General features: G+C 37.3%; 1 protein-coding gene across 1 annotated transcript in view; it reads right to left on the bottom strand.

The window, feature by feature from the left end:
• DPYD (dihydropyrimidine dehydrogenase) overlaps positions 1-22,552 on the bottom strand; it is a 799,188-nt gene that overhangs the window by 244,934 nt on the left and 531,702 nt on the right. The window contains 1 exon segment of the mRNA XM_021690256.2: positions 22,041-22,124. Coding sequence (XP_021545931.1) covers positions 22,041-22,124 — 84 coding nt within the window.

A 22,552-nucleotide genomic window follows, 5' to 3' on the forward strand; every position in this document is an offset into this window, starting at 1 on the left:
TTCCTTGACTGGAATCCAATAAATCTATGCATTAACCACCAAGAGAGGACCGACCATACTCCTTCATCCACTGCTAATATTTGCAGGGCAGTGATAATAAAGGTGAGTTACAGAGAAAACTGATTCAATACGTGGAAAAGATGCTGAGGCACTGTGTTCTCTTCACCCTTCCTGAGTCAGCTGTACTACCTGTGGTTTGGCTCGAGTCAACAATTTCCCTCATTTGGCATAAGCTAGTTGAGCCAACTAACTCAACATTCTTGTTCTCTTTTTGTCTCTACATATTTATGCAGACATGTATATTGAATTTATACAGACACCTTCAATTATCTCATGTTGAATTGCAAAGACCCCAAATTGATGCATATATTCTGAGATTTATGTATCTATGCACAAGCCTTGACAAGTTAGATTTTTCTCGTGAGCCCTTCTTTTTTTCCAGAATAGCATAAAGTAAGAAAAAAAGATCTGCTGAGTATAGGATATACTAAGGAACCCACAGAATTTTCAAATTCCCAAATCCTTTCACTGAACATAGACCACCCCATTAAAGATGAACATTTTGACTTCTCTGGCTTAGCATTTAAAAAGGTGAAATTTACCTTAAGAATGTTTCAGTTTTACCTACAAAATGAATGGTTCTTATTTCCTTTATCTCAAAGCAGATACACCTGATGATCTAATACAAACAGCTGGTCAGCCATTATCACTTCCCATTTCTCTCCTTCATGAAGACTGACATGTCATTTTTCTGTCCTCAGTGTTCTAGCAGTGCTAAGAGTGGCCCCAGAAGTTAAATTTCCACAGGGGAAGCCTAACTATTCCAGTGGTGGGCTGGAGATGGCTCTACGTTTAGTAACATCAGGTTGTAGCTTAAAACAGCTCATGGTGGGGCATTTATACCACAGAAACCAGCAATTGCTACATACAAATCAGAGGCTGGTTTTCCCATAGAGCCAGTTTACCAACCATACTACTGATATTTTGTCCAGGGAGTTGATTTGACAAAGTTTGGAATCTCATAGTCTTGTGGAAGGAAAGAATGTAGAAAAAAAGGCCCATTAGAAACTTATTATGTTCCTCTTGAATAAATGAATTTATTTCTGAGAAGTCAAATTTCTTTTAAGTCATGCATGGAGTCCTTAAACTAATAATTTTAGTGAATGTTAAGTCTAAAAAATCATCTTATAAAATTATAAGCAGAGAAAAAAAAATAGTACTTTTGCCCAGGCAAGTTAAAAACATGATCTTGTCTACTTTCCTCTTTTTAATCTCCTATATTCTTGTAGTATCAAATCTTTCGAGTTTCTACTTCCAAGAACAACTAATTTAATTTTTCAAAGGATGGTTGGAATGGCATTTCAGCGAATAAGAATTTTTCATAGTATGCCTTAATAAAACTTGGAGACCTGTTATTATTATATGGGAAAAAAATTACCAAAGCTTTTTCTTTCTGATAAAGCACTGAAACATTCTTATTACTCCATACAACTTAACAATGCTAAGCAGAAGTGGACTTATGTTCTTAATAGAATTAATCAATGTGCAGATGATTATAACCAGTTTCGGGTTCAGAGCTGGTAAATACGCTTATCAAAGTCATGTGTGGGAACATGAGCTGAAATCTCTTAATTTGCATCCACAAAATGTCCAAAAAAATAAGAAAGGTAAAGACAAGGTCAAGGCTGAGCACTGAAAGTTTAACACTGATGAATGTGTAGAAGTCTAAAAGATGGATTTGTGGTGGGAGTTGAAGTCATGATAAGAGGGTTGTCAGAAGCATACAGAACTCTGGCTCTAAGGGTTTTGAGCTGTTTTTATTCGGTGGCCTTTGCAATTTCTGCTCGTGAAGGGGCTTATCATCAGTTCCCCACCTCCACCACCACCACTCACTATCACCACCATGCCAAGAGGGACAATTCAATTTATTTTTATGACAGAGACCAGTTTTTGAGGTCTGGATGAAGTCTGCTAACTGTCCTATGTTGACTTACAGTTTCAGGTATTTTTTAAAACACTATTAAAACAAACAAGCAAAAAAAAAACAAAACACCTTGTACAAACCCTGAGAATCAGTACATTTCCTCAATGTTATAAAGGTCTTCTGAGATTCCTGTGTGTGTTTGTGTGTTTAATTGTCTCAGCTATCTTCTATGAACTGAGAAAGGCCTTCTTTTGTTTGAATGTGACACATCAGTTAGAACTGTGGCAACTACCATTTACAGCTATTGATTTCAATGTGACATTAAAGGCCCTAAATTCAACCATTATTCTCTTCAATTGTCACAAACAAAGGTTAATAATAGTTGAGTTTAGACTGAAGGAATCAAGTAAAGATTGCCAACTGAAATTAGCACATTGTTTCTGAGTCACAAGTCAGTATGAGGGTCTGTGTTCCCCAGATTACATATATATTATCATCACTTTAAAAATGTGCCTTTCTCCCAGAAGCCATATTTGAAATATAGAAGAAAATGTAGTTTCATAAGAAATCATGCCATTTAAAATATAAATAACTTAAAAATATATTTCTCCTTGCACAGAGTAAAAACATTTTGTTTTGTTGCTTCCACTGCAGCAAAATAATGTTTCTCATAACTGTAAAAAGTGGTATGTAGCATGATTAAACAATATTTCAACCCTTTAGTTCATGCAGAGGTTACCAGCTAGAGGGGAGAAAGGTTTGATTAGGTTTATGTCTTCCATGAGAAATTTTAAAAGAAAGCATACAACTTCTTGAATATATGAGTGCTGAAGCTACGAACGGCTTTCTCTCATGGGCAGGTATGAAAGAACAAAATCCCTTTACTATAATAAATAGGCAGATAATAGCTGGTAAGATATTATAAATCTTTACAAAAGCAATGCCAAATTTAAAAAAAAGTCTATGCGTCCTTAGAATTTCAACTTGGTTATATTTGTATCATGATTCACTACCTATTTATCCTTTTGGTAAATGGTAAATAAAGTTTCATGTTCTGTGTCCAATGTTAATATTTTTTAACAAGCATCTTATGTTAAAAAATTACTCCAATAATTTTAATTATTGATTAATATATTATCATTAAATATTTATAGAGCACTATCAAATTATACTTCTCATTAGATGGAAACTAGCCATTTTTGTACTATTTCATAGGAAGGAATCCTAGATCAAGTAAATGAGTTTAGGACAATTTATTTTGGGTCATTATTTCTAAAAAAAAAAAAGCCCCCAAAAACAAAAACAAAAACAAAACCCAACACTCTTCCCAAAAGTTTACCTGTACTTGTTAATAACTATTCTAAGGGATTTTGGAAATGGGGCAATATAATTTCAAATATACCCGGTTTATTCTTTGAGTAGACAGACCAACATTTGGGCCTGAGTTAATGCCACATAATAGCATTTCCTAGCTTAATTACAATAATGGTAGTGAAATTATTTTAACTACAGAGTCACATCCTGTGCACTCAAACATAAAAATGTCCTTTTAAAACCTGACTTGTTGAGATAGTTATATTTTAAAACACAATAATTAACAATCGTTCCTATTTAGACAACTGTACAAAATAAGAAATAAAATTCCTCCTTCCTAATCTTAGAGTTTCTATCCACTAGGAGCATTAATGTGCATCCTTTTCAGTCTCTAGCCATGTTTATGTAGGCATAACTATACATACTTATATATTATTATTGAACAAAAATTCAACTGTTTGCTTCTATATATGTATGTATACACACAACACACATTGATATATGTGAAACTTGTTTTTCACTTATTTCCCTGGATTAAGACATATAGATCTACCTGTTTATGTGATGATTTACATTAATTGATTTGGGGGAGGTGTTTAAACCAACCTTGCTTTATTGAGGTAAGCCCACATGGTCATGCCATGTTCACCTTTTTTACGCATTGCTGGACTCAACATGTTAATATTTTGTTTGGTGTTTCCTATCAATGTTTATGAGTGAGAGTAGCCTGCAATTTCCTTTCTAACACTGACATTTCAATACGCAGGTTATGTCTGCCTCATAACATGAGTCGAGATAGTATTCCTTTTTTTGCTACAGTTTGTAATAGTTTAAAATCTTTCCCCCAAGCACTTTTCATTTTTTAAGCCACTTCTGGAAGATTTGCTTTATCTTGTGCACTAATGACCAATCTGACTGGGATGCTGGTCAACCATCCTAGAGTTAAAATGGAAATTAGGAATCTTTTTGACTAATTAGGTTTCAAACAGCTTTTGCTGTACAGTATATTCATGGATGTTAAGAAAGCATTGTCACAATTAAGGTTTTTGAAAAAATCCTTTCCAAGAGGATGTTTTCCATCAACAAACAGAAGCAAAATTAAATGCCCGATTAACAAACATAATGTCCTCTTTAATAATTCTCAGCACTCCGGTAATTCTGCTAATATTACTGTGCTATCTACAATTCTTTCCTTTTGTTTCATGTTTTGAATAATTCAATTAGAAGTCTGACAAAGCAATAACAAGGGATTAAATGTTGTCGAATTGTAATTCAAAATAAAAACATAAGCTCTTTCGAAGTATTTATTAAAAATTCTACAAAACCTTTTCGAGTATATGTGATTATTGGACTCTACAAAATAAACAGTTACCTGCTTAGCCAAGTTACTCTGCTTCTTCGTTTGTACTCTATTCCAGTGAATGAGGAAAATAAAAAAGTGTAAAACTGAATGAAGTTCTTGCAAAACAGACCACTTGGGAAGGGCTTTAACATGTCTCTATTCTACCTACACCAAAGATGAGTATGTCTTGCCTTTTTCCTCCTGTAGTATGAGGAAAAACATGTAACAGGAGCACTGAACAGCAGAAGCACCTGAGAATGCTCATCTGCCAGGGTTTATAATTGTGGCCCTTTATCTGGAAACTATTCATGTACAAGGAAATGCGAAGGGTAGGAAAAGAAGATGATACAGACCTTGCTCTTAGCAAGTGTTTACTCTAATAGTGGAGATAGGACAAGAATTACTTTCATGTGTAAACTAATCTCACATGGTGGTGGGCAGAAGGAATCCAAGAAGGTATGGCAAGGAGAATATGGACCAAAATGTTAACACTATAGGATTCAATGCCCCCTCGCCCGCTGCACCCACTCCCCACTATAGTCATAAATCTGCTCTCATTAAAAATAATGATGAATAAAGATACAGTAGGGAAATCACCCATTCTTACATCAAGATTAAAAGCAAATTAATGTAACCCAGCATCATTTTACAAGAGGAGCTATGAAGTAATGATAAAAGGGTGCAAGCTTGCATTCAGATGCTCTGACCCTGAGTCCTGGCTTGGCCATTTCCGGCCTGCAGGATTTTGAACAAGTTACCTAACCTTTCTATGCTTTGATTTCTTTATCTGCAAAAATAGGGATAATGTTAGTAGTAGCGCAGGGGGTTGGTTGAGAATTAAATAATATAATCTACCTAACACGTATAATGAACTCTCAAAGAATGAGAGCTATTTGTTGTTAGCAATGTAAGCCAACCTTACAAATTCTTATCAAAAACAGTAGTGATGATTCTAAGAGAATCAGAAACCATAAGGCAGATTCAAACAAGAAAAATTCCAGGTAAACAAAAAGAGAAGAAAAATATAATTGAAGAAATAGAAAGATAAAGTTATACATGAAAAGAAAAATTAAAATTCAGTGAGATGAAAGGAGTCTCAGACCTGAAAACCACCCATATTGAGGGCTGTGAGAGGGAGAGGTAAGAATGACTGGGAGGGTGACCAAAGAAAAAGAAAGTCATGAGGATATTGAAACCTTTTTAACTAAGTAAAAGTAAATTCCATATAATACTGGCTAGGCTGTTGGTGGTGAGAAGGAAGGAATTAAATACTCAAGTCATTAGATTTAGTCCAAAATGCCAGACTTAAAAGCTTCCTAATTTGAAGATTAGTACTATATACAACCATAGACACACACACACACATATATATATATATATTTAATAATCTAGTTCTCCAAATTGATCTTTCTCTCTTTTTATGTTCACAATTTATACTGGAATGTGGGTTGCCCATAACATCTTTATATTTGGTCATCTATATACAAAACTGGGCTACTTTAGTAGGCAGATATCTCGTCTGACAAATCCAAGGTTATATAAAAGTTTTGGGTAGAGGGGTCAGTGAAATAAATTAACCGATAAATTAATAGCTTATTTTTAGAGAGGTTGTTTTTAAAGATGACAGGTTTTGTTTTAAAATTGGCACTGACTAGTCAAGGCCCAGGAAGAACTGAGCTTCACTTATTAATGATGCTACAGGTCACAAAATCAGAACAAAAATAAAAATATATAACATAATTATTTCATATTGTTTTGTATACTGATTTCAAAATATTACCACTCAAGTGTTTATGTCATAAGTGGAATCTGGCTAATAAAAATGCAATAGCAGATTCAAAAAAGACTAATACTGTTAATTTTTTTTTTTTAAAGATTTTATTTATTTATTTGACAGAGAGAGAGAGATAGCAAGAGCAGGAACACAAGCAGGGGGAGTGGGAGAGGGAGAAGCAGGCTTCCTGCCGAGCAGGGAGCCCGATGCGGGGCTCGATCCCAGGACCCTGGAATCATGATCTGAGCCGAAGGCAGATGCTTAACAACTGAGCCACCCAGGCGCCCCAATACTGTTAATTTTTAAAAATCAGGGCACCAAAAAAAAAAATCAGGCACTGTGTCAAAAGCATGCAAACTAGCAACAGTGCCTTGTCAAGGTGGAGCCATTTAGTAATGACACAGATGAAATTCTACAGGGTGAACTGGATGCACTTCATGCAAAAGCCAGGGTTGTTTGGTGGAATCAGCTGTAACAGCCCTGGCCCATAGGAACAAATATGTGAGAGGTTCCTGATCTCATCTTCTATTTTCCCTGTAACATCCTTTAAGGATGCAAGTGTTCTAAATATCCAATTTACTTATTGACTTTCAGTCTGTTGTCTCCCTTTGCCTTTTACAACTATTTCATAGCTCTCTATATCTATCCCTCCCTCTACTTTCTCCCAACTAAGAAGAAAATAATTAAAAATTGGAAATGTGAAATACATGAGACTCTAACATAAGCATTTCACTGCATCTGGAAGCTGACAGGACAACTGACTTGTGGGTGCGTAGAATGAACTATATTACATGTTTGGGAGTTTACTCTGAAAGGCCAATTAGTAAAAATAAAATAAGAGAAGTCATCCCCATGCATTTGCAAAGTGATATTAAAGGGACTAGTGTTTCTTTAAAAAAAAATGGGAAAAAAACTGATATAGAAAAAGTTAAGGGGTAGAATTCAAAGTGGCAAGAAAAGAGAAAAAGAAATTACAGAATAAAGAAAACATGAAAACACTTAGTTGGAAATTTGGAGACTCGAGGAAGGGTAAAGAGATTAAAAATATAAAGGGAAACCAGTACAGAGACAGAAGAAATCATTTAAGCAGTAGAAAACAGTAAGCTAACTTTTTTGAGCTATCATAGCAATTCTTATTTAAAATAACAACTACAAGGATGCCTGGGTGGCCCAGTCAGTTAATTGTCTGATTCTTGATTTCAGCTCAGGTCATGATCTCAGGGTCTTGAGATCAAGCCCTGTGCCAGGCTCTGTGTTGGGAGTGGAGCCTGCTTAAGATTCTCCCTCTCTCCCTCTCCCTCTGCCCCTCTCTCTTTCTCTAAAAAAAAATCAATCAATCAAATAACAACTACAACAAAAGTCAGAACAGCAATAACCCTGGAATAAAATATAGTAAAAAAATAGAGGAAATATAAAAATACAACAGAGGTAAAAACCGAGTATCCATGGCGATTCAGGAGAAACGGGTTACAAGATAGTATGTTTACAAAATGAGAAAATAAGCGAGCAAATAAAAGCAAATAGAGAGAAAAACATTTAAAAGGAACAAGGAACTAGGTACTGTGAAAGGAAGAGTTTAATTGTAGATGTTTATTTAATTCATTGATATTTCATAAGTATACATATTGACATAATTAAATTCAGCTACTGCAAATATTATAAAAATCTACAGCCACACCACAGGTCAGGTTACCATTTCTGTTTATTAATTTTTTAATTGCAACCCAAAAATGGGTTTGAAGAATCTGGCACATTCTCAGGTGTTCACTGCCAAGAAGATTTGAACTTTCTAATCCAAAGCAGTGAATTTAGGTAGAAAAATCACAAGTTCTTTGTAAATAAATCTACATAAAAACGAGGAATGCTAGGTCCAAAGGAGTCAAGGAAGACAAAGTGGGGAAGGCAGGATGACAAATGACAGTATGTGATATGTCCACAGAAAGAAGTTAGGGGTAAGGGACATGAGCAAATAAAGACTGCAAAAAGAAGAAACTGATGGTGTCCAATATCCAAAGACCTGCACCATCCCTGACACATTATAGTTGCTCAGTTAATAACTAGTGGATTAACTGAATCGGTGGGTGTTCCAACTACCAGAACTATCTTTTCAGGCAGTGTTCATCAATGGAAAAACAATTATGGAAATAGCAGGTAGGTAGATTTGCAAGAAATAGTGTCAAAACAACTGCCACTTTGGATTAGATCTACTCGGAGAAAGAGAAAGAGACTGAATAATCTAAAATTAGGAACAAAAATTTACAGATTCTGTGAATTGATCTACAGGGAAGAAATAGGTCTGCGCCGTTTCCAAAGAACTATTCTACTGGTTGCTTTGATTGTTTTTTATTGCCATCAGCCTTGGCACTCCTCTGGACATGTGTTTTGGATTCTTGGAACCAAAATGAGTAGTACATACACTACAGTGCATCTATCCTGAAGGGAAAATGACAACCACATCACACCATGTAAAAGAATGCCGACAAAAAGAGAATTTGTTTTTCTGCATTATACGAGACAATAAGGCAGAAAGAGAAAGAAAAGTAAAGCAAATGACTGCATGACAGAAAAGGAGAACGAGGCTCACAACACACAAGACCAAGGAAGGGAGGGGGTGGGGGAGCCCACGAAGGCAGAAACAAGGTAACAAAAAGGACAAAACCAGCAGCAGAAAAGAACTGTCAGACACAAAACCCTCAAAACAATAGATAGGAAAAAAAGGAACAAGATGACAGGAGAAGAACAGCATGGAATCTAGTAAGAAAAAGAAACAAAAATTTCAAATAATGGATTTTCTAACACCCCCCGCTGTTCTGGCAGTGCATGGTGTCACAGTCTCACAGAGCAGTACGTAATTTATTACGGTCACTCACGGCCGGGCTGTTAGAAAGGGTAGCAGCTATATGAAAATACTCCCCACCGCTGGATGGCTTAACGAGCTACCCTTTGTACAGGGCTAGGGCTGTGGAATGGCAGGCAAGGGCGGAACCACGGATGGGGCTCGATGGCGCTCTGCCTTTGCGGTGTTCTCCACCATTCGAAGAAGGGGTGAATTCCCTCTTGGCCACTTCTGTGGGGGTTCTTCACCCCTCTTCAGCTGCTCCCGAGTAATCACCAACTAGCAGGAGTAGTTTCTTCGTGCCTGATACCACCGATTGGTCTCCTTTATGGGAGGGGTGATGTCAGATTTAAACAACGAGAAAAATGATTTCTTAAAATAAAAACAGACGTTGACAATTAACATTCATGACTGCAAAATTGCAGTTTTTTTTTTTTTTTGAAGATTTTATTTATTTATTTGACAGAGAGAGAGAGAGCACAAGTAGGCAGAGTGGCAGGCAGATGGAGAGGGAGAAACAGGCTCTCCGCTGAGCAGGGAGCCAGATGTGGGGCTTGATCCCAAGACCCCAGAATCATGACCTGAGCCGAAGGCAGCCGCTTAACGGACTGAGCCACCCAGGTGCCCCAAAATTGCACTATGTTTTAATCACGTCCGTAAATTAAAAAAAAAAAAAAAACTTTTAGGGTTTCCCTTTAAAACTGGATTTGGATGCAGAAAAAATTAATAACACATAAAAATAAAGATCGTTCAAATTTTTTTTACCAGTTATTTTGAGGAAACTGGCCTTTTCATTATCCAGAGGAGCTTTCATTACTTCCACAAATAGCATTATTTTCACTTGATCTTAGCCAAAAGGCTGAGAAGCGATAAATAGCACTATTTTCAAAGAGAGATGCATCATTAAGATATGTATCAATAATTTCTGTGCTTAGTAAAGCCAGGAATTTTCTTTCTGGAGAGGCAGTGGTGCCCAAGGTTAGGAGCACAGACTCTTGAGCCAGAGGCCAGGATTTGAATCCTGAGGCAGTCATTTACTTACTGTGCGACCCTGCCACGTTACTTACACCTTCTGTCTCTGGGTTCTTCCATCTATAAAATGGGTACAGTAATAGTAAATACATCATAGAGTTGTGGTGACGATTACAGTAGTTAGACCTTATATCAGACAGAGCCTGCCAAGCAGCATGGCAGGTATCATCTCTGCTCTCAAATAACGTATGAGGCGACATTCAGGGAGCATTTGTAATCCAAAACTATCTAGATGCCATTAGGCAGTGGGCATGGAAACAGGTGAAAATGAAGTCCTTAATTTCCTGGAGGCCAGGCTGAGGCAGCTTATTTTCTTTCTCTCCTTTCATCCCTGGAGAGTGGCCTTGTTTCCATAGGATAGCGAGTTTGCAAAAGGAATAGAGTCAGCCATATTGATCTCTTTCATCCTCTGAATTCCTGTGGTAACATGTAAAAAATGCTCATTCTTAACACAACAGCAAAAGATTATTGAGTTCCAAAGATAGAATATTTGAAAAGGAGATAGACTCCTGTCCAGGGCACAGGGAATTATGAATAATATGTATATATAAGTAGTATGTACCTCTGGATAAACATATTTAGAATGGATTCAAGACACAAACTGGAGAAATCAGACACATGACACCTAACATGGTTGAGGTGGAAAGATGACAAAAAAATCAGAACAATGTATTGAGATTGGTTTTAGAGGGAAGCAAAATGACTTGAAATATAAGTCTTACAAAAAAACCAAGAACTGCTATACTGAGTCATATTCATAAACCACTCTGCTCAGGATCTTCTCATTGCCAATGGCACATGCAGACACACACACACACACACAAACAGCACATTTTGTATGAAGACTTAATCTGATTATTCATTCATTTAAACCTTCATTAATCTGTCCAAAAATTATTTATGGAACCTACCATGTACCATAGTAACATTAATCCCTGGGGATTCAATGTGGAGCAAGTCACTCCAGCCTCAGGTCCTTTGTCTGTAAATATGGAGAATGTTTTATCTTCCCCCTCAAAGTTGATTGAGGAGTGGGTGTGATCCCATGTGTGGAAAGAGCTAGCACAAGTCTTAGAATACAAGGCACACTAAGTGAACAAACTCAATTTTTATAATCTTTTATGAATTTATTCTCTTGGGATATATCTATATCATAGTAACTACCCTTGCATTGTTGCCATCTCAAAAATATAATTCCTTATTTACTAGATATTGGAAAAATTGTATTTCACTTTATCCTATATCCATCATCTCTATGAGAGCGTGATATGTTTAATATTCAAAATGCTTTATGGGTAAGTGTTTTAATTGTTTAAAATAAGGATGGATTCATTTAAAAGAAAGTTTTTGCTAAGAGCTTAGTAGTGGGGATTAGAGAGAGTATACAGAAAATACCAGAATCACAGGTATCAGTAAATGGTCTAGGGGTAGAAAGGTGGAGATCCCCTGGGAACTGGGATGAGGAACCACAGATTTATCTGAGGCTAGGTCATTAGATGGATTAAAAATGCTTATCTGTCATGGGGAAGAATGAGTCATCCACTACACCACGGAACAAAGAAGAGAAAGTAAGAGAGAGTGAGAATGCTGAGGACATCATCTGCTTTTCCAGATCCAGACAATCACAAAGTCAACTTCAACCTCATACCATCAGTTACATCAGCTAATACAGCTGTCTTAGTTTATAATATCAGAATTCCTCCATCTGCACACCACAGAAAATGAAGAACCATCTTCCCATTTGTTTTTCCCTCAAAACCCATATCCAACCCATCCTCAAATGCTGCTGGATATATTCCTTATCTCTGGCATATCCATTTCTCTTTCTCTACAATCACTTCCCTAATCTAAGCTGTAAACCACCATTATATATATTTTTTATTTTATTATGTTATGTTAATCATCATACATTACATCATTAGTTTTTGATGTAGTGTTCCATGATTCACTGTTTGCGTATAACACCCAGCGCTCCATGCAGTACGTGCCCTCTTTAATACCCATCACCAGGCTAACCCATCCCCCCACCCCCCTCGCCTCTAGAACCCTCAGTTTGTTTCTCAGAGTCCATAGTCTCTCATGGTTCGTCTCCTCCTCTGATTTCCCCCGCTTCATTTTTCCCTTCCTGCTATCTTTTTTTTTTTTTTAAACATATAATGTATTATTTGTTTCAGAGGTACAGGTCTGTGATTCAACAGTCTTAGAAAATTCACAGTGCTCACCATAGCACCATTATATTTTACATGAACAACTGCAAGGTTATTCCAGACAGCCTTCTTAGGTCCATTTTCATGCTCTTCTAATTCTCTTCTCTCAAAATGAAAACACAGTCATATCACCCCACCATTGTCACCATGACACCCACCAAACACATGCACAGGCTTGTGCACACACGTACATGCATACACACACACACACACACACACGACAAATCTTTTAAACTTTCCGTTGCTGTTGGGACAAGATCAAAAGGCTTAACAAGGTGTGACTTATGGGCTCTTATACAGTCTATTTTTTCCTCTCCAACACCATCTTGTGCCACATGTGTGTGCTCTAAGCACCCTATTCTTCTTTTGCCCTTCAACATGCCTTGTTTCAACCACAGGGCTTTTGCTCATGCTGTTTCCACTGCCTGGAATGCTCTAACCCACCCCAATCACTTCACTTAGTTAAAAATCCTCTCAATATTTCAGGTATCAGCTCTAACATCACTTCCTTATATAATCCTTCCTTGACCCTTCCAAGTAGTCCAGAAACTTCACATTATATGCTTCTCAAGTATCATGGACCACTACTTCATGGTTACTATGCCAGTTATACTTTATTGTTTGTGGGGTTATTTGTCCAATATATGTCTACCCTACTAAATGGAAAGATCCCTGAGAACAGAAAACATGTCTGGTTTTGCTCATTATTATACTCTCAGCTTTTCACACAATTCTTGGTACATAGTAGATATCCTAAATATTTGTTAAATGAATAAAAGTAGAGAAGAAGTATTTGAGATTGGGAGTGCAATGAATACTATGGGGTCTCTATAACCTATATCTCCTAAATAGAAAGGCTGTTCTCTAAAAGTTTGAGACTGAGGTGATAGAATGTAGAAGGAGAATCAAGAGTGAACATGGGATAGAAGAATAGAGAACAGACACTAGAAGTGAAGGGATTCAATTTTTCCTTCACATACCAAGTTCTCCCACATTCGGCAAAACACGGTTATAGGATAAACAGGAACGACATGCCTACTATGTTGCCATATGATTTCTGGTGTTGTCAAGAAAAAAACATTGATAAACAAAAACTGGCAATAGAGATCTCCATCCATTTGATAGACAGCCAAAAGACAGAGAAAAAATCTGTATGCTACTCTCCAATGAGTCACTAACATGCATTAGGTATAACTGATTTTGCAACTTGATCTATGAAGACTTTTAAAACTGAATACACCCAGTAACAACAAGTAGGGAGAGAAAACACTCCAACTAGAAAACATAAATAGCAAATAACATGAGGAAAGAAAGACATTCAGAACATCTCAAAGTGTCTAAAATTGATACTCATGCTTTAAATTGGCATCTCCTTAAACAAAGCTTTTTTGTACAGCATAGATTTATTAATCATAACGCTACTTAATGAAGTGATTTTTTGGTGAAAGAACAAAAACAAAGTTAGCTATAAAACACGACTGTCATTAAGATTTCTGCAATGTAATCAACATCAAGACAGACTTCATGTTTGTATAAAATCTGTTATTATCAGTAAGCACCACCTCATGTGCATCTGAGGGGGTCATGATAGTTCTCTGGGAATGGGGCTGCTAAATGATAGTTCACAAAAGCCATAGGGTCTTCCATCTTGAATCAGTATTCCTGGGCTGTAAAAATGTCATGATTTTAATAAATCTACTTCCCTTGAGTTACTTTTTTTTTGTGGGGGGGAAGCAATATTTCCTTTCGTAGTCAGGCAAGTCCACATGCTTCCTTCCTGACATTGCTCACCTTCTCCCAGCTGGAAGCCTTAAACTGATTGCAGTCTAAAAGGCTGCTTCTACCCCAGTGGGAAATGTATAAAAACTTTATCTCTGAGGCACAAGTTGCCTTAATTTTAAGGTCTTCTTGAAAGTGGTGGCTCTTATGCCTTCCTTTGATTTGTCTTACTCATTATCCTTTCTCTTGCCTTGTTGTAAACTCGGCTGCCTCTGAATCTCTTAGCTCCTGAGTGCTTACTAGGTTTTGGTCCAATCTTGCTTTTTTAGCCTAATAGGCAGTGTCCTTTACTCCTGAGTCTTTTGTGGCTTTTAATAAATGACTCAGTCTTGTTTGCCAGTTTTTCCAAATATTCTAGACTAGTTGGATCCATGACTAGACCCTTCATTTCATTGCCAGTAATTCTGGTTTCCAACTCTGTTTCTACTCTGCACTGCTAATGCCTGTTATTTTGGTGTGACATTATGCTAGGCAAACTCTGCGTGATACCACTGATTAAGATCATAGCCTCTCCCGACCCGACTCCTGTGTCTCTCTCTTTGGGCCAAAGACATTTTCAGTTTATCTTTATGCTATAAGTCAGGAGGCACAGAGAAAACTCTGCTATGCTTCTCAAAGTCACTATGATGTGATCATCTGAGGGTGTTTAAAAAAAAATTATAAAATGCTGTTGCTGCTAGATTTTGGGAATATAACAAGTGATGAGTACAATAAAAGCCACACCAATGTGTAAAAAAAATACACAGGATGTTTTTCCTGCAACCATTCACCAGTGATCCACTATCTATACTGCATATAAGTTTTTTAATTGCCACATGATTGTTGTCATAGACATAAACAATGATACTCCCTGACCTACAACTGATACTTCAGTTAGATTTAAATGGCATTGTTGTCTGCTAAAAATTTAAAATTTTTGAGAGGAAGCAATCATTTTATATCATTAACCAACATTAATAACTAAAACTGAAAAACTCAGAGAGAATCAGCTTATGGCAAAATATTGGCAGTTATATAAATGCCTCTTACAGAACTCCTGTAGTTATCTACTTATGCCAGCACCCATGTCTATGCAAATGGTTGAGAATTAAACTCAAATAAAAGTTGGGCAACATAATACAGTATAAAGCAAATATTTCTTTTTGATCAGAGACACTTTTTCTCATAAACAAGTTGATAATTTATTTTAAAGCACTTCTAAAATTATAATGCCACAAGGAAAATAAAAGAGAACAGGATAAGTTAAATGTATATGGATAATATCAGATTTCAGTCACTTCTGCAGAAGCTTATATCCTGCAGTTATTTCTCATAGCTCTCCATGAAATGATGTTACTTCATGACATAATGATTTCCAAACCTGTGAATGTGGTGTTTCAGGGACTCAATCCACTGAAGCTGACCCAGCCTTGAAGTCAACCTAGCCTATCCCGTATTTATCCATTCAACTGATAGACCTTAGTTCCAACTCCCTAGCCCAAAGTTACATTCGCCCAAGCTAATTAGAGCAAGATTAAACATCACTTTAAGGACAATGTGGCGCTTTGTCACACATGTATTTTATAGGAGTGAGAGGAATCAAGAACCTTAAGCAGAGGACAGCTGATGGGCATGTACCAGACCAGTATCAAAAAGTAAATCTAACTGAGCAGTGATCCTCCTCTTAGGCCCCCCAGAAAGAGGCCAAGGAGGTCACTGTGGCTTTAGTTGTATTTTACCACTGATGGGGCTCCCATATTCTTTTCTCTAGCCTTTGGGGTGTCTCGTCCTCCTGAGTTCCTGAATTTCATTCCTCTGGGAAATATAGGTAGTACTATGACTTGTCAGTTGTGTTGGCTTTAAAACCCGTATCTTTATATTGTCCCCTCCACAAACATCTGATGGGGACCTGATCCAGGCAGATTGTGGTCATCGCTCACTGGACCCTGTATTGCATATGAGATAGGGGGTCTGTTAACCCAGCTGCTGGAGGAAGGTTTTATTTCCCAAGGGAAATGCTAGCACATCTGGGGCAATGTGGTCCTCACACTTAGTTTTGGATTCTCTTCCCGGTGACAGACGTCTGCTCTCTGGCAAGGGTAAGAGTAATAATCTGTGGTTAATGTTTTATGAAAAATGTTGGCATGTTGTAACAGAAACAAAGCCTTTCTCTCTCCTTTTTTAATAGGCATACAGAGTTTGTGTAAATTAAATTGGACACAGAACAGATCATGAGGGAAATATCAAAGCATTGTTTGGGTGATCTTAATTTAAGTCAATAATTATTTAAGATCAGTAAACATCTTAAGATTTACCACTTTGAAATCTGTTTGCTCTTACTTAGCTAAATCACCATGAAAGCAGGACTGCATATCTATTTCCTGATGATAAAATTAATGTTAAGACTGTTTGAGTTAAACATTTCAGTGTTTAGAAATTCTATGCAGAGGATGTGCGTGACTAAATGGAGGGGCTGTGAGATAGCAAGGCGTATCAGGTAGTAATAGTGGCCCCGCTATCTTTCTTCAGGACATTGCCTTAACCGTGAAGCTAGAGTAGCCTTCCCTCCGATTACACTGTCATTTTGGAATTTTCCATCCAAAGGCCTCCTTACTGAAATAGGTGTGCACTCTTTAGCAATCACACCTACAAACGAGGAAGGCATCCAAACTACCAAAAAATGGGAATCCTGTAAGGGCCAGGGAAATAACATCTTTGTAGCCTCTTAATATTGTCAGGTGAAGAAATTCAAATTCATTGACAGCGATTCAATCTCTAGGTCACACCAGAGAGTCCAACGAAGAGTATGCTTCTAGTTTCCACCTTTAAACTTGTTCACATACAGTATATTCTTTTTTCTTTCTGATGGAAAGTTTGGTTGACTGATAAGACATACTCAGTTAATAGATTAGATGTCATTTAAAATAGAGTTAGACAGGTGATTTCTATTTGGATAATTTCAGTTGAAAAGATATGAATTCCAGGCAGAGCAAATAATAGTTTGCAGAAAGGTATGGATTCAGGAGTTCCCAGGGCACTGAACTGGCTTATTTAGTTTAACTAGAGATTTAGATACACCCAAATGACTGGAGGAAATAGTCAACAGAGCGCCAGATGTGGGTCAGTGACAAGAGCACCAAAGGCTATGGAGCTTGCTAGTTGGTTTCCTCAGGCAAAGGCAAATTAGGTATCTTCCCAGTCCCTGATTCCTTTCCTGTAAATAAGGGGGTCAAACTGGAAAATCTTTCAGGTTACCCTCAGTTCTAGAAGTCTGTACTTTACTATGTCACATCATTGACACAAGACAAAAAAGTAAACAACTTGTGTGAAAAATAAGAAAAAGCTTTAAAACTTGGCGTTTTCTGACGGCAGGGGGAAAAAAACATTTCAAGAGGACTATATGGCTAGTACTGAGAAGTCCTGAGGAGCACGCTGCTTCTTGCTCTTCCTCTGTGCCTTGTGGAAGATAAAAAAAGGAAGGTGGCAAGGCATCTTAGCCCACACCTTCCATCCACAACCCCCATCAACTATTTTTTCTTTTCGTAGCGGATGGAGGGTCTAAGAATTAAAGGTACTGCTGGCTAAAGAAGGCAGCTTACAGACTCTTAGATGTCAGGAACCTAGAAAGGAAGCAAAAATTCTGGCAAGGGTTGGTTTGGATATTTAAAGGTTGAATTGGGGAGGCACATACTGATCAAATCCATGTTTGGGAAAAAGCACTTACCCTTGCTCAAAAGTTTGCTGCTCTTTACATGAACCACAGAGAGTGTTACAGGAAAGCAAGAAAGCTCTAGTTCCTCACTGCTGGATGGCAAAGCAGGCCACCTGTGGCCATGTCTTCCCATAGTTCAAGAGAAGTAAGAAACAGGATGTTTCTGTCAAATCTACCTATTTTTCAAATGTTGGTAATAATTTCGGAAACAAAATAAACACAACAGAACGTTGAGTTTCTTCAGCTTTTGTCTGAATTTACTTTAAAAGGTTCTGCAGGATGGAATTAAAAATAGTCAATATAATTATTCAAAGACAAAAGAGGGGTATTCACCCAATGCCGTCAGAACACTTCACATTTAGGAAAAGGAGAAGACCTCAGAGAGGTGCCATTTTATCTGAATTTTATAGAATTGATTATAATTATATTTATAAAGTAATATGCCAGCACAGGAAACTGGCTTACATAGACTGCACATAGACAACTTTAAATCTGAATGTTAAGACATCAGGGAGGCTCCCTTATTCCAGAGAGACGCAACATCTACAAAGTAGATTCAGGTTTGCGTGTGTGTGTGTGTGTGTGTGTGTTTAAGGATTTTTTTTTTTTTTGACAGAGAGAGAGAAAGAGAGAGAGCACAAGCAGAGAGAGTGGAAGAGGGAGAAGGAGGCTCCCCGCTGAACAGGGAGCCCGATGCAGGGCTGGATCCCAGGACCCTGGGGATCATGACCTGAGGTGAAGGCAGACGCCCAAGAAACTAAGCCACCCAGGCGCCCCTTGCTTGTGTTTTTATATATTTTGAGAAATGGGAATTTAGACCTACAAAAGACTTTAGAGATAACTTAGTCCTGTACTGCGCTTTCAGTTCATAATAATATATATTTAATGCTTACACTGGAATACCAATTTATTAAGAACTGTTCTCAGTGACTTATCTATCTATATTCAGACTTACATGCTAATTAAAGCTCAGGCCTTGGCAACTGCTGACCAGATTTGTGACCTGGGAAGCATGGAGGCTTCATTTTTTTGTTGTTGTTTTAGTTTGGTTTGGTTTTTATTTTATTGTTGCCCTTGTTGTACAATGGGATAAAAACTCAACCTATTCAGAGGGTTATTGTGAGGACAAGAAAACTAAATTTTTTTTCATGTTGTAATAATATACTTCTGACTCTTTAGAGTGTACACAACTAAAGCTAGAGCATATTTTCACTTTCACTTGAGCATCAAAGTTATGGGGGGGGGTTTCCGTTTCACTTTGCAGGAAATATAAATGCAAATTCCCACAGTCAGCTTGAGATTTTCTTTATTTCTACAAATTCCATAAGTAAATGATTTCTATATATTGTGGAGTAGAGGTTATAGCCTTCTCTGTTCAAAAATTTCACGATATTTGGTCACTTATGGGAACATTTATAAAGAGTTTAAATATATAAGTATATATTTAAATATATACATATGTGGTTAATATAAAATCACTTAGATACAAAGGCAGTATTTTTCCCTTGTGAAATATTGGTGAGAAAATATATGACATAATGGAGGAAAAAACATGTTTAGAGAGGAAATTATACTATACTGTGATACTCTGCCTCTTCTTAAGGGGCTAAAATTATGATGATTTCTGGAAACACCAGAAGTGGAAAAAGTACAAGAGAGCGTTTCCAATAGATAAATATTCTAGGCATGGAGCTAATGTCAGTTTGTTTCATTCATGAAGCAAACACTTATCAGGCTCTGGCAATACACACAGCTCTGCGCCTGGCATACACTAAGTTTCCAAGAGATGGAATGCAGGATCGCACTGCAATGGGGAAGAGGAGTTGGAATGGCTTCTCGGTCCCCCAACACTGAGTACAAACTTCCCATCCCACCAGCTTACAAGTGTTCAAGAATACGAACCTCAAAGAGAAAGGAAGAGGCAATGGGAACAGGAGGTAGATAAAGAAAAAAAAAAAAAGAAGGAAAAGATGAATAAGCAACAGACATACCTGTGCCCACTCTAAAGAGTCAGATTTACAGTAAAGTTTTTTTTTAAGGCACTAATATTCTTCCTTCCCTCCATTTAAGATATCGAACATTCCTGTGTCCTGAGGCAGAGCCACCATTTAAAATATGTTGGAGCAAAAATGATTAAATTTGTTTTATTTTCCAATTCTATGATTTAAAAGAGAATATAATTCAAAAGAAAATTTCTTTTTTTTTAAGCTTTTTAAAATTTTTTGACAGAGAGAGAGAGACAGTGAGAGAGGGAACACAAGCAGGGGGAGTGGGAGAGGGAGCAGGGAGCCTGATGCGGGGTTCGATCCCAAGACCCCAGAATCATGACACTAGCTGAAGGTAGATGCCCAACGACTAAGCCACCCAGGTGCCCCCAAAAGAAAATTTCTAAATGTGGCTGATAAGAACTGGTTTTAGTTTTAGAGATTATAACTAACAAGTGAAATGGCAATGTTCCCAAGTTTCCTTCAGCCTAAGGTATCATGGTTTTTGGAACATATGTTTTCCAAGAGTTTTAGAAATCTTAATACTAACTCTACTGCAAAATTTTAATGCTTGGTATCCTCATTCAGCCAAAGGCTGTGCAAAAATTTATGTAGCTAAATAACTCTCCGGAGAGGATGCCCCTAAGACACTTAACAGTGGTAAGTTGAGATGTGTTCATGGAGCCAAAGCCCACTCTAAAAAATAAGCTCAAGTTTGGGCAACATCATTTCTGTGGCAAGAAATATATATTAAAATGTATCCTTCTTTAAAACAGTCAATAGATTTAAATGTTTCCATAGCTGTTTTTATCCGTGTAGCTAAAAAATATCTTGGGTCTAAGTTTCAGACACTGTGCAAGGGTTATAAAGAGAGAACAGTGACTACCTCAGGCCCTGTTCCAGCTGTCCCGTTAGAAGCCTTCCTCATTTAAGTCAAGGTACATATGTTGACACACGGTCACCCAAGCCTTGCCTCACAGAAGTCAGGATCTAATATAATGATATGTTCCCTCTATTGAGTATTTCTGAGGCTTGGTTCTGTCACCACACTGACTGATCTTCTGGGTAACCTGTTGTGAGTGGAACACAGGATATACTTGAAAAATATTTGACTAGGCCCTCCCCTCCTGCTGCTACATGAGAATGGTTTCTTCCTAAGTCACAAATCTATTCTGAATGTTAATTAAATATTTACAAGGTACTTTAAAATCCTCCCTGAATGCTAATATGAAAATAGGAACCTAGGTTCATTTGAATAAGCAGAAATTTTTGCCCTTCCAAATGAAGGGCCTCTGCCCTCTGAGTTTAATTCAAATAATCCAAGGATTTGGAAAAAAAAAAAAAAAAAAGAATTGAGCACCTACTATGTACAAGGCCCTGTGCCAGACGTAAAGACAAAAGTAGAATTTCCAGGACTAGAAAATTTGTCATAAATGACAACATTTCATATTATTTAATTCACACCATTTCCCTCTGGGCTTAAATGCCAAATTAGATGCAAAACACTCACCTTTTTACCATGAAGCTTTTACATTGCTCCTTAACATACAACACTGTATCTAGTTACATAAAGATGCAGTATTTTCTACATATTAACATATATTTCCACATTTTATTCATTAGGTTTTGAAAGTATTTTAGCATGAAGGTTCCATTCATTGTATACCAAAATAAAAATAGCATCAAAGTCTTTTTGCAACTCCCAAAACACAGTTAGGGAATAATGATCATATGCTAAAAAATGTAAAATGCAATTTGTGCTGTGCCCCATTTACTACAAAATCACTACGAACAATGCATTTTGTACAGTATATTGCTCCAGGGAAACTGGATCAGCATCAGGAATGAATAAAGAACATTGCATTTGAAATCAGCTAATTCTGCTTCAGTGCTTTTAAAAACTATTTGTTATGATATTACTTCCTGTCAAGCACATAATGTGATATTTTCCTCAATAAAACTAAACAGTTGCTGTAATTTCAGTTTCCCTCATTTTCCACTTTTTAAGCACTAAATATTTAAACAATGGAGACCTGGAAGTCTCAAGCCAGTCACCTGATCCACACATCTCCTTGCCTAAGGTAGAGTTACCATCCATACAGGGGTCTGTTCTTGTCCCCCCAGAAATACGTGATGGTAGCAGTTGAGGTCCTTACCTGCCCGCAGGCCAGGCCCATTCCTCTTTCTCCCATGCCATGTGGACACGATAAATTTAACTCCAGGGCATCTGCTCCAGAAGCCTTGACAATATGGAAGGAAAATGCAAGAAAAGGCAAAGCTTTATTTGCGTCTCGATACGCTTTCACCATTGGTAATTCAGCAGAGGTCACATTTGTCAAATTTAAACTCTTCCATTTTCTGCCTGATAGCTAACTTGTGAGGTGTATTCTGACTCTCAAATGAGAGTTATCTGTAACAACGATACAACGGCAAGTATTCCTTCGGTGCTTGTAAGAGGACACTCACTGCTCTATGTGCTTTGTATTTGTTATCTCTGATTCTCATAGTCTTTGGATTAGTAGGACACCGATTCTGCAGACAAGGAAACCGAAGCACAGGGGAGTTCGTGACAAACCTGGTATGTTAAGTGACACAGCACAGATTTTAATCCAGATCTGTTTGACGTCACATTTAGTCTTCCCTACACAACTTCTATTTTTATAGATAC

The sequence above is a fragment of the Neomonachus schauinslandi genome, chromosome 4 (genome assembly GCF_002201575.2).
Source record: "Neomonachus schauinslandi chromosome 4, ASM220157v2, whole genome shotgun sequence".
Taxonomy (NCBI): domain Eukaryota; kingdom Metazoa; phylum Chordata; class Mammalia; order Carnivora; family Phocidae; genus Neomonachus; species Neomonachus schauinslandi.